The following is a 12,678-nucleotide window of genomic DNA, read 5'->3' on the forward strand; positions in this document are numbered from 1 at the left end:
TGTTGATGAACCTGTACTGGTGTAGGATCAGGTGATGTGTATGTGATCTGCCAAGGCAGCAGCTTGCTTGCTCAAGACACTTCGCTAATTTTCAGAGAGATATTTGGGATTCTTATATCAAAGGTGACCCACTGCTAAAGGAACACATTCAGGGTAAGTACCAGAGCAGTATTTGAGCTACTGTTAGGCAGAACTTAATGGTTCTCCAGTATTGCAGCTTAACTTGCAAGTCTGCCATGCTCTTACCTGTGCAGGTTTGTTTATAACTAGTAGCTATGCAAGGGATTCGGTTTAAAAACGAAAGTGTAAATTTCATGAACACCATCTGTGATACTAAACTTGGGACTGTTGCTGCCAGACTGCCTTAAAGAAATTTCAAAGTTCCACTCTCACTTTTTGTAGTTCCAAGTTTCCATGGATAGCAGCTGTCTTTAACCAACCCTACTTAGGGAACTGTGCAGCAAAATTGTCACTTGTTTTTGGTGATGCCACGGGCTAGAATGTCTCCGGGTCGTGTATATGTATGTGTTTGTGCCCTGGCATGACAGACTCTTTCCTCTAAGCAAGAGGCCAACAGGAATGTACCTGGGGATAGAGTTGTTCCTGACAAGCAGTAAAAACTTGCTGTTATTGTGCAGTAGTTTTGGCGTTTTCTATAGATACGCCAATGCTCGTGGATAATGGAATGATATAGATGAAATGATGAGCCCACAAGTGGTACAGTTGCTAAAATGTCTGCCTATTGACTGTTAATATTCCCACTGAGTCACACAGACATGTCAATTCTTCTGTCCCCAAAGAACAAACTGAACAGGCTCCGGCATCGTGGCCAAGTGTTTACTCACTCCCTCAGGGAAAGGAAGGGAGTCACCCCTCTCCCTCAGGAATGCCCTGATCTAGCCACTTGAGTGGAACACTTGTGTGGTCTCAAAGGGGAACTGGGAAAATTTTTTTATCCCTGGTGGAGAGGAAGCCTTGTTGCCTGGTGCTGGATAACTGTGCTCTCTTGTAAATCAGGCTTTACAACAGCAGGACTTAATTTTAAATGCCAAATCAAAATAAGACCATTTTCTCATCTTGAGGAAAACTTTCAGGTGTCCGTATAGAAATGTAGTTTCAGATGAGAATTTTGCTTAAAGGATAAAGCAGGACTTCCGATGAGGGCCTGCAAACATATAAAAGCAGTTTGAGTCACAGGGGCTATTGGACTCTTGCCATAAAATGGAGAGACTTAGTCCATCTCAGTCTTTAGAGGGGAAATTCTGCACTTCACAAGTCCCCTAAGAATTGGACATAATAAATACAGACATTTACCTTGCCTGTGTGATTTAAATTTCTTTCCATGTTTAACACACCAGCACAGAAGGTAGCCCTGCCTTTTCCCTCAGGTTTAGACTGATGCCTTTCCTGTGCAGATGTGAATGGGGCTCCTCTCCTGCAGGGGTGTAATGTCTGCGGTTTGGAAGAGATCAAGGAAAATCTACTGGCGTCAGCAATTAATTTTGGTTTCAAGAGAAAATTGAAATCAAATTGCAGCGTTCATGCTGTGTGAATTAAAAATTATGTAATACTCCTAGTGCAACTCTGCATTGTTCAACAGTTGCTTATACAGAGTGAATCCAAAATTTATTTATATAGCTATTTATTTATATTATCTTGACGTGGTTATTTGAAAGAAATAATTTACAATATCTAATATAAGTCTTGAATAAGTGAAAGAAAAAGTCTGCAGCCCTAAATAGATCGGTATTGCTGTAGAACGCATTGATTACACTGTAGCATGATTGTGCACTGATTAAGGTTTTCAAATGGCTATATATAAATTTCTCCAAGTCCATAGAGGAGCACTCTTTGCATCTTAACAGGATTTGATTAAGAATCCAGTGCCTGAGGGAATTGGAAAAAAGAAAGACATTCAAGACCTTGAAACGAGGAGAGAAAAACAGAACACTTTCCAAGCAGTAGCATTTTACTGTTAAATATTTATCCAATTAAAAAAGTTTGAATGTTACATTAGCAAGTAACACATGTCCTAACATGTCCAGTGTGTGCATGAGTCAACAAAAGGCAAGTTCTGGGTACGAAATGCCAAGGGCCTCTTCCTTAAAATTATCATCAGAATTAGAAGGTCTTTGTTAGGTCCTTAATTTTCTGTATCCAGGGGCTTGTCTAATTGAGGAAAATTAAATGGTAAACACTCTCTCTGGGAATGCTCTTAGAGGAGCAGGATCCATGCAGGAACCACTCAATCAGTTCAGCTGGTAAATCCCCAGCAATGTCTGTTAACTTGTGGCTTCAGGTGGGGGATTGAAGACGCTGCCTCATGAAGAGCTGTGTGCCAGGGTATCTGGGACTCTCATTAATGTTTGATCTGTGTCAGTTACCACGTACTGGCTAATGACTTTTATTTTTCCTTTCTAGTAAAGGTAGACCACCAGAAATTTGTTGCTTCCTCTTCTGTTATAAAAACAAGTAAAAAAATGGTATTAGTTAAATCTATATTTGGTCCCCAAAGTAGAACTCTTCAAGACTATAGCTCCTCTTGCTGTTGTGCAATGAGTGATAGAAAAGGAAAAAAAAAGTCTTATACCCGTGTCATTCACCCAGTTTTGAAGCTTCCTGTGAGTTAAATGTGATTGCACACTTGGGTCTGCTTTCACACTGGCCCTTTGTGTAGGTGGTTGCTTATGCAGCTGGAAGTGGATGAGCATTGCTAAATAATTTCTGAGACTGCTTGGCAAAACCTCGCTGTGCCTGTGCTCACAAATAGACCAGTGCTGGCAGCAGCATTTTTGGTGAAGTACTATTGAAAACCATGAAGGAAGGCAGGATGAAGCAAAAGTGCCAAGGTTGCAATGTATAGTTAGTGCACAATGTGCGTAATTTTTTTTAGAAAGAGCTCAGAGTAGAGGCTGACTTTAAACAACTGTCTGCTGCATTTTTTGTATGACACACAATCAATAAAGCATTATCCTTGAAAAATCTCAGGAAGGTCAATTATGCTGGAAATAGAGTGCTAAGGGAAGTGCACAGAAGTTCCTGGGAAACAGGAAGGTCTACTCAGTACTGAATGACAGATGGTGTTATAACAGGAGTGAATCTTGCATGGAGGTGGGAAGAGACGGTAACTCTGGGAACTCCTCGGCACCAGAGACTGGAGCAGAGTAGGCAGTAGGGCCTCCAGCCCTCTGAAGCTCGTTTGGTTTTTTTATCAGCTTCTTTCTCTCTGCGCCCCAACCCTCGCCTGCAGTGCCAGGCCCAGTGCTGACTGGAACACACCTGGGCGCCACACACCGTCTCTGGTGACGATCGTCTGTCCTCTGGGCTGAAAATGGAGTCAGGTTTGGCCAGAACTGAAAACGGGACTTGTGCCATGGGCAGAGCGGCCGCAGCAGCCTCTGCCCCGCCTGCGGCGGGGGAGGTGCAGTGTGCGGGAGCGGCAGAAGAGCCGCTCCCCGGGGCACAGCAAAGCCGGGACTCGGAGCCCCCGATCCCCGCTCCGGGGCACACAAAGCCGCAATCCGCGACCCCGCTCCGGGACAGGCCCCGGGGCTCCGAGCGGCAGCACCGCCACGCGGCCCGGGGCGCGCAGGGCCCGACGGGAGCTGTAGTCCCGAGGCAGGGGAGCGCACAGCCCGACGGGAGTTGCAGTCCTATGGCCGCAGCGCAGCGCGGCCCCTCGGCGGCAAGGACTACAGCTCCCAGCATGCCCTGGGAAGCCCCCCCTCCCCCGCCCTCCCCTGCCTTGCACAGCAGCTGCGAGCGCGGAGCGGGCACGGCGGCGGGAGCGCAGTGCCGTGAGGGGCCGCGCGATGTGGCTGAAGCCCGAGGAGGTGCTGCTGAAAAATGCCCTCAAGCTGTGGGTGCAGGAGCGCTCCAACCAGTACTTCGTGCTGCAGAGGCGGCGGGGCTATGGCGAGGAGGGCGGAGGCGGGCTGGCAGGTACTGCCCCCGTGGGGCCGGGGCAGGGCTGGAGCGGGAGGACGGGGGTCTGTCGGCCCCGGGACCCCCGGCCAGAGGGGCAGGAAGGCGGCCTGCTGGAGTTCTGGAGCCCCGGACCTTCCTGGGTTTCTCGTGGGGCTCTTCTCTCCTTCCTTTCCCCGCGTAGCGCGGCCCCAGGGGCAGCAGAGCCCGGCGGGGACGGGCACCCGGCGGGGCTGGGAGCGGCTGGTGCCCTGGGCCCCCGAGTCACCGGGGAGCTGAGGGCAGCACAGCCCAGCCTCGGCACGGGCTGAACAGCCTCTGCTCCGGTGGAGTCCGGCACACCGCCATGGGCAGCTTGGTGGAAGTGGACACCTTCTGAAGAAGGACTGATCTGTCTTGCTTTGGCAAGATGCTCATTTCCAAATCCCTTTTCCTGCGTGCATCTGAGGCTGCTTGAGATGAACTCCTGCTCAGGCATTTCTGATCGCTTATTTTAAAAACAAGCATATGGTTTGATGGAGCTTGTCAGCAGTGGTGGGTCAGGAAAGTGACAGAGGGGTCAGGACAATGACCATCATATAATAAACTTTATTCCATGAGAACTTCAAGGTATGGAGCTGAATTTCTATTTTTAATTCTCGCCTGTTTGTATCATCAGGCACTGTAGGAGCCCCAGCTACTGCTGAGACCTATGTGATGGTGGCAGCTATTCTGACTAGAACTGACTCCTTTATAGGCTGGTGGTGTCTGTCATTGACCCTGTCAAGGAGAAATGCTACAGGGAATCAGCACAAAGTCATTCCTCCGTGGGATGTGGTTCTCGAGTGTTTTGCATCTCTGTAGGTTTTCTAGGCTCTATCTAATTTGTGTCATCCTAAAGCAAGTTATGGTAAACATGAGGCATAATTGTCTTGTGGAAACATTTATTAATTTTACTGAACAAAACCACAAGGTTCAAACTCCTGGCTGGTGAATTTCAGATGTAGAAGTGGCCCTTGCAGCAGGAGGTGGTGCATTCTTCATTGGCATCTGAATGAACCACTGGCAGGGCACATGGAAAGTGTAAAAGAAAGCATCCCCAAATCCCAGGTTCCTATGCATATCATAGTCTTATAAGCAGATAGATAATGTCAGGCTTTGGCTTAGAACCAAGGGTGATACACTGCAAGCTTGGAAGTGTTGGGATCAGGCTTGATGGCCTGTTTTCTGCCTTGATATATTTGGAAGCCAAGGAAACCGAGTCGGTATGAAGGTTGATTTTCTACATGATAAAATTCATTTAAGGACTACAATGAATGTGGAACAATGAGAACTGGAATAAGTTGTTGTTCTGAAAACCTCCTTATAGGCTTACAGCTGGGCCCTCCAATTGCCCTTTGGGTTTTGGTGAAGGTGAGGCTTCTATTGCTCCTCTCTTGTCGTGGGTGGCTGTTGACAGTGTGGGAAAAACACTTGGATGAGATAGTTGCTGTACTATGCTTTTTTTTGACGTGGCATTGCACATTTTATTTTTGTAACTTCTTATAAATTCTTACCGATTCTTCTGTGCAAGTTACGTTTGTCACTAGACACAAACAAAAGGAGCGAGATGTTATTGAATTAAAATCGTGATTAAGAAAGATTAACAAGACAGTTGCATAAAAATGCAATTATATTTGTGTTTGCAGGTTTGAAAATATTCAAACCTCCTAGGTATGAGCCAGCATGATTTGCTGTGCCTGGGTTTAATTTGATACTGCTGTGTGTCACTCGAGAAAATTAGCACTTCCTTTAGGAAAAAGCAAAGCACAGCTGTTGTGTATGAAATCATCTCAAATGTCCCAGTACAATCCTGTTCTCCTGAAGAGCATTTTACAGCTGGTGAGACAAGGCTGGAGGTGACTAACAGCACAGAGGGACTGGGGAGTTAGGAGTGAAAGAGGGAGGCAGCAGTGCGAGACCGAGTCATGAGGGAAGAGGGGGACAATGCCTCGAGACAGGAATGGAAAGAAAGATGGGCAGTGCTGCAGGGTTTGAATAGCAGTAATGGGGACCTGGCAAAGGATTCCCAAAAATACAGGAGTACACTTGGTAAGACAGGCTTTAAGGAGGGGAGTTTTGAGGAAGCAGCCAGTACCTGGAGAAAGGTACAGACAAAGGAGGAAAAGATAGATTACAACAGAGGTACTTACCTGAAGGAAGGCTGGGAATTCTGGTGCTGTCCTAGGAAAAGAATGAAGTCTGCAGTTGGATTGTTTGTATGACCCTTCTGGAGTGACAGGGGCAGGACCAGTTTGTAATCTGTAGATGACACAGGGAGCTGTTACGGCTTGTGTGCGCACACACCACAGTTCTGAGTTTGCTCATGTGGATAACTTGTAAACAGGCACAGAAGCACCCTGTGCTGGTTGTGCTCAGCCTTGGCTCTCTCCTTGCAGATATGTACTTGCTCAGCTTTACACTTCATTCTCTTTGTTTAAGAGCTCCCCTAAGGATACTGATGCTGTAACCTGTCTGAGTGGTGCTCTATTGGAAAATTCATCATGCAGTAGTGGGCTGTCCCAAAGTGTGTCTGTTAGTGCAACCATGTAGCCATGGCCTCTGGTTCTGTCTTCTGTAGAGCCACTCTGGGAGAGCTGCTCAGGTTTTTCAGAATGGATGGATAGGAATACATTTGTGAATGCATGTGCTGTAACCAAGCTCTAGTGAGATTAAGCATGTTGGTTACAGAGCTCTAGCTTTGGTTCTAGTTTAGGCAGGACCTTGGTTAAGAGATAGGTATGCCAGGAGCAGTGATGCAAGTGAGTATTTGGTGTCATAAAATTCCAATCTTTCACTGAAATTTGAACAAACCAATTGTTTACTTTCTGTTTCTACTGTTTCAATTTGCCTCATTCTGCTTGACAAAGATAAGTAAAATGCAACTGTGAGAGGACAAAAACTTACCAGTGAAATAAATATATGGTTGGAACTAGTCTTTCCTGTGTTGTGCTTGGAAAGGTAGGGAAAACCTGTGACTCTCCCACGTCCTGGATCTCCTGTGGCAGTTGTTGCCATCCCAAATCTGTCAAAGGCCCCTGCTGGTATTCCCACTGTTTAAAAGCCGTGGCTTGTTGGCTGGGACATTGCTGGCTGGCTTGCATGCACAGGGAGTTGGGAGAAAGGGAGACAGAGCTGGGGAAATTTTCCTTCTCTGACATCTGACAGAAGGAGCAGTGTTCAAGTATTAGTTGTGGATGTCAGTGGCAAGGATGTTGTCTCTAACAAAATTTCCTGGTGGACCAGTTTAAAAAGTACTTGGTGATCTCTGTACAAACTCAGAGATATTTACTTTGGTAGGAACTTCAGAATGGGAGAGGAACCTTGTGATCTAGCTTGACCCAGTCTGCAGCACAAAGATGCTTGGTTTTCCAGACTTCCTGGTCTGGGCAGGAATCATTTATCCCTGCTGGTGTTTCAGCACACAGAACTTTTGGTGTGGCTTTCTTACTGTGGGTCCTCAACCTGGATAGGAATCAAATGGGAAACTTGCTGGTTAATGAATCTGCAATTATGTCAGCTATGTGGGTTTTTTTTCAGCAGCTGTAGCAAAGATTATTTTGCAAGTGCCTATACTGGTGAGACAAATAACACCCTTCTGTTAAGATGCGTGTTTACATTTGGGGATGACAGGTAGAAAAAATGACCAACATGTACTTCCCAGTTCCTGTCAGACAGCTTTTTAGAAACAAAACCAAAGAGGAGCTGTGATATCTGCAATACTTTTTTCTGTTCTTACCAAGCAGACCAAAACTTACTATTTTTTCAGAGTTGCACTTGTAATTTTCCCTATTTCTAAGGATATCTTTCTTGCTGCATAGAGGCAAGGTTGGACACACACCTTAGTTTAATTGGTTACTGTTGTCTTACTGAGTCACAACCACTGACCATAACGCACTTGAGTTATTGTAAATGGAGTTGAAATCTTTTGGCTCTAAAGGCTTAAACTGATGTGTTTGATGTCTGAATTGTCTTAGAACATTCCTATCTCAGCCCATGCTCAGTATTTCCTTAAGCTGGAGTTTCTTAGTCATGAAATCAAGTTCACTTATGAAAGAAAATGAAGCCAAACATCTTTCTGTGCTTAATTTGAGGCTGTTGGAAAAGGAGTATGATTCACAAGTTGGCATTCCTTAATTTAAATCAAATACACACAGATGATGTCTTTTCATGGGTTATATTATTGAAATCTGAAACTTCAGTCCATTTTTTTAAACAAAACCAAAATGCTCTATAAAAATAGTTGCTGTTATAGAATGAAGTTTTATTCTGTCACTGTAAAGAAATATTTGCTGTTATGTTTCTCCCCTGTTACTGCATCCTATACCAGAGAAGCCTTAGAGGAAGTTACTGAGCATGTGCTATGTTAGGCTGGTAGTTTTGGTTCCAATGGACCTGCATTTGTGGGCTTTTGGTGTATTTTTTTCTCCCCCTGTCCCACTGGGGAGGGGGTTGATAGAGCATCTTGGTGGGCACATCCAGCCAGGGCCAACCCACAACAGCTCTCTATCACAAACTTAATTGTTTTACAGTGTTTTTCCTTCTTTGGTTCTGCTCTGATTAGGCTGTGAATTCTTCAGATTGCAGAAGGGAGCAGTTTTTGCTGGAATGAAACTGGGTATAGCTGCAGAATGTCTGCAGTATGTCTGTAGAATGTCTGCAGAGCTTTTACAGTGTTTTCCAACAACTCTTTTTATCATGATGTAAATAAACTAAAAGCGACAACGCCGTTGTACACCAACATATCTGCTGTTCAAAATCCTTGCTGCAATGGGGCTGCCCTGTGTGGTGCTAATAGAACATTTCTGTTTGTAAGGAACCCTTGCATTCTTATAAATATTTTCTATTCCTTAACACTTCTAATGTAGCAAATCAGGAGGCTGTCTGATCCAGTTTTAATATAATTAACTATTGACCTCAAAGGCACTGTTATGCATTAGAGGGGAGACCAGGCCTGTGCTAACTTTGCTTCAGAAGAAGAGTGCTTTTTAAAAAAAAAAGACAGCCTCATGTTTTCTTTGCTTCTGATTCTTCATTAGTAAGAGAAAACTGATATTATTGTTTGCATTACACTACTCCCACAAAGGATAGGAAGGAGTCAAATTGCTATAAATAAAGTAGATCCTTAGAAATAAAAAAGCTGTAACTGGTGCTCTTTCAGGAGAAGAAAATAAAAATATTTGAGACTCTGGTTTTAAAAGGACCAAAAAAAAGCACCAATATTAGTATTCTTTTGGTGTACTTGGTGAAATAAATATAGAAGGACAAAGTGGTGCTGACCCCAAATGGCACAATGCTGGGCAGTTACTAACAAGTAATGTCAATTGGTATGTGCCCTAAATTGGTACAGCTGAGGGCAAAATTCAGTGCTGATGTTTTGTGACACATCTCTGAGCTTATGTTGATATTTTTCTAACTAAGTCTTTTAGAGACATCTTGGGATTAACACATGTGTATTTCAAAACTATTCTGGATCCTTGCCGTGTATTTTGGTTTCTAGGGTATTTTATCCTGTTTACTGAAGCATCTAGGGTATTTCCCAGTAGTTTTACTCAGGCAGCTATGAAACTGAAAATGTTTTCTGAAAGCAGAGCCCTTTCTCCGTATAAATGTGCATCACTATCCATAGGTACTGCAGTCATTCCCTGAGGAAAGCAGGAGGATGATTAAGGTGGAATACCTGGGAGAAACTCTAGCTTTAAGCAGAGATGAAAGTAGAGGACCCTCTGTAAGTTGTCCCTTGGTTCCCATTGGGAAACAGCAATCCAAGGGAGTGCTTGCTGAGAAACACACAAGAACGTGAGGGTATGGCAACTGTGACTGATAATGCAGTATTCCAAACATTGGCAACTTGTGGAGCACTTTCAGAACTAGGATGAGAAGATGAGTGAGCCTGTGCTTGTTCCTCACAGTTATGCCAGTGTCCATAGCCATGGAATTAGTTTGTGCTGTAATGAGGGAGTATTTATTGTCCTAGGCTCAAACCTGTAGTCTAGATCCCATTCATGACTTGTGGGAATGCTGACGTGATGGATACTCACCTGGTACAGTTCATTGTGTCTAAATCTGATGACCTTCCAAGGATACAGGAGCTGTGATGGCATTTTGAGGAGTGCTGCTTTCTAGTGCACTGTGGTAACCATTGGCTCAAGTCGAGTTGCATTAGCCTTATAAATGGTGAATAATATCCTTGTAGTGTATAGTATAACAGAAAATGTTACTAGGAGAATTGTGAATGAATTAATGCAACATTTGCCGAAGCAAAGCCAACTTTGAGATCAGCTCAGTGTCGTGACTCATTCAGTAAGCAGAAGCTGCTTAAACAGACATCAATGTTATTACTTATTCAATGTCTGTCTTCAGTCAGGAACTAAAAAATAATTCTACTTTCCAACAGCAACTTACAGTCTGTTATTTGCAGACAAGACCAGAGATGTAATGTACTGGTCTGTTTTTGGTTTTTTGTTGGTTTTGATTTTTTTTTCCCCTGGTTGTTGGTTTGGGGTTTTTTTGTGGTTTTTCATAATTACTTACTTCCATGTTTTTGAGAAGAAGCAAAAACATTTGAAACTTGAATAGCCACAGTGAGGTAGTCTCACAGGCTCTATGCTGAAAGTGTATCCTCAGGAAAACCATGCTTTGTGGATGAGTATCTAGACTTCTTAATTTTGCCTTATTTTGCTTTCTTGTATTCTTTCACAATTTCTTTTTTTCAGAATTTGAGAGGGAGTTAATAGAAAGAAAGTGAAACCCAAAGTACCAAAGAAGCCAACCTAAAAATTCTGAAATAACTTTTGAGTGATGTATTTGAAGTCATCTAAATCTAGTGCTTCTATAGAATATTAAAAACCAAAATCAAAAGATCATTTTCCATTAAACAGGGAAGGGTATTCAAAGATATAAAGGTGCTACAACGGTTCATATTAGTTTTGCATTCCAGCTCTCTGCTCTAATAGCATTTTTTGGGAATGCTTTGCATCTATGTTCTCAACAGATTTGTGGAACAGACTTTACAGCTGGTCTTGGGGTAATTGTGTAATGGTTTTTTGGGTAATCGCGTCTCTTCTTTTGCTGTTCTTCTGTAGGAGAATAAGAGCCCAGTGTGACTGCTTTGGTAACTTTGCTTCAATTGAATTTTCTGTTTCTATGGCCGTGATGGAAGGGTGCAAACATAGAAAATACAGGAAGAAGCATAAGGTCCTGTTGATTGTATTTTTGTTTCTGTTGTAACGAGAAAAGGTCTTACGGTGCATTAGGAACCAAAAGTTTGTATTGTTTCTTCAGTATTGATTTTTCTTCTTTTAGAATTTCCTGATTTTTAGATTTTAAAGGAGCAGTTAAGATATCTGGGCTAATATCTTTATTACTGCACAGTGAGAGAGAATGATTTTGAGTCATTATAAAGTGCATCCTCATTTTCCCAGAAAATGTTTTTGTCCTGGTTCTGGAGAGATGAAGATTGGCTCTTTAGTGAAATTAGTATATTTTCATATGAACTCTATTTAATGGAAGTTAATTGGCAGAGAGGTGACATATCCAATTATGGTCTTCAAGGGCTCTTTCCTGTGACTAGAAAACAGAACAACAGTAAATTACTAATTAAGAGGTAGTTCAATTGCTGCTTGTGCTTATTGAAGGCTGAAGTAACTGCCCTGTTACATTTCTGGTTGTGCTCTGGTTTCACATACTGCATAGCTGTCACTTCCATGGGGGTCATCTCAAAAAACTTCTTCACCCTCATTTGTGCCTCATGGCTTTTACTGGATCAAAATATCGCCTCCCAAAGAAGTTCTTCTGGGAATACTTCATGCTCTACTCAATTGTGCTTCTTATTTTCTCAGAGTTCATTAGTCCTTACTTGGGCAGCATTCCTGTTCCCCTAGAAACGAAGGAGAGGGGAGTGTACGTTTCAAAACTTGAGTTTCACTGTGCTGTGTACATTTTCTTGGACACAACAGGTCTCCTTGTGGGAACATTAGATGCAGTGTTGGACTCGACGTCGAAAGTCGCCCCATTTCGCATCCTGCATCAGACTCCAGACTCCCAGGTCTACTGGTCCATCGCGTGCGGTACGTACCGTGCTCTGGGAGCCGACCGAGTCCAGAAGGTGGAAAAGGAGGGTGAAAAGTATGGGATCCATTTTTGGCTTAATCCTCTCATATCATTATTCATTCTCCTGACCTCTAAATGGTTTAAAAACATTTGCAAGCCTGAGCTCGACAGCAGTGTGTGGTTCCAGTTTTTCAGAACAGATCTCTGGACTCTTCCTATTACACCTTCTGATTGCCTGCTTTTTGCAGGAGTCCATCAGGTACCGAAGCCTTTGGGCACTGTTACAGTGACAGAGGCACAATCCTTTCTTCTGTAAGGTGCAAGAATAACTTGACACAGTTCAGGATGGACTCCTCAGGGTCAGCTTATCCCAAAGTGTGCTGTAGGTAGGAATAACAGTAGATGCTTATCCTAATACTTTTGTTTACTTTGTCTTTGCATGTTAAAACATGAAGGTTCCCAGTCATGGCCAGAGCTGAATTCTTCCTCATATCTGTTGCTCTTGTGGTATAAGTTCTCTCTCTTTCTCATGTTGTGTTATTAATCAATAGGGAATGGAAAAGTAAATACAGATTTGTTCTTGTAGCTTTAATTTAATGTAATTGCATGTCACTTTCAAAGGGCAGCCTTATAGAATTTGAACAGTTTGTGAATTGACAATATATAAGATTTCAGGGTCACTTC

General features: G+C 43.4%; 1 protein-coding gene across 5 annotated transcripts in view; it reads left to right on the forward strand.

Annotated features, from left to right (window-relative positions):
- Positions 1 to 3,731: 3,731 nt before the first annotated feature.
- Positions 3,732 to 12,678, forward strand: part of TBC1D8B (TBC1 domain family member 8B) — a 30,950-nt gene continuing 22,003 nt past the window's right edge. For 3 of the 5 annotated variants that reach the window (XR_004243035.1, XR_004243036.1, XM_032124043.1), the window contains exons 1-2: positions 3,783 to 3,942; positions 11,901 to 12,011. Coding sequence is in view for 3 of the 5 variants with exons in the window: in XM_032124043.1 (XP_031979934.1) it covers positions 3,813 to 3,942; positions 11,901 to 12,011 (241 nt within the window). In the remaining 2 variants the exon portion in view is untranslated. Of the gene's footprint in view, positions 3,943 to 11,900; positions 12,012 to 12,678 lie in introns of all 5 variants that reach the window. The other 2 variants (XM_032124041.1, XM_032124042.1) reach the window with 2 other exon arrangements.

This window comes from Corvus moneduloides, chromosome 14 (assembly GCF_009650955.1).
Source record: "Corvus moneduloides isolate bCorMon1 chromosome 14, bCorMon1.pri, whole genome shotgun sequence".
NCBI lineage: Eukaryota > Metazoa > Chordata > Aves > Passeriformes > Corvidae > Corvus > Corvus moneduloides.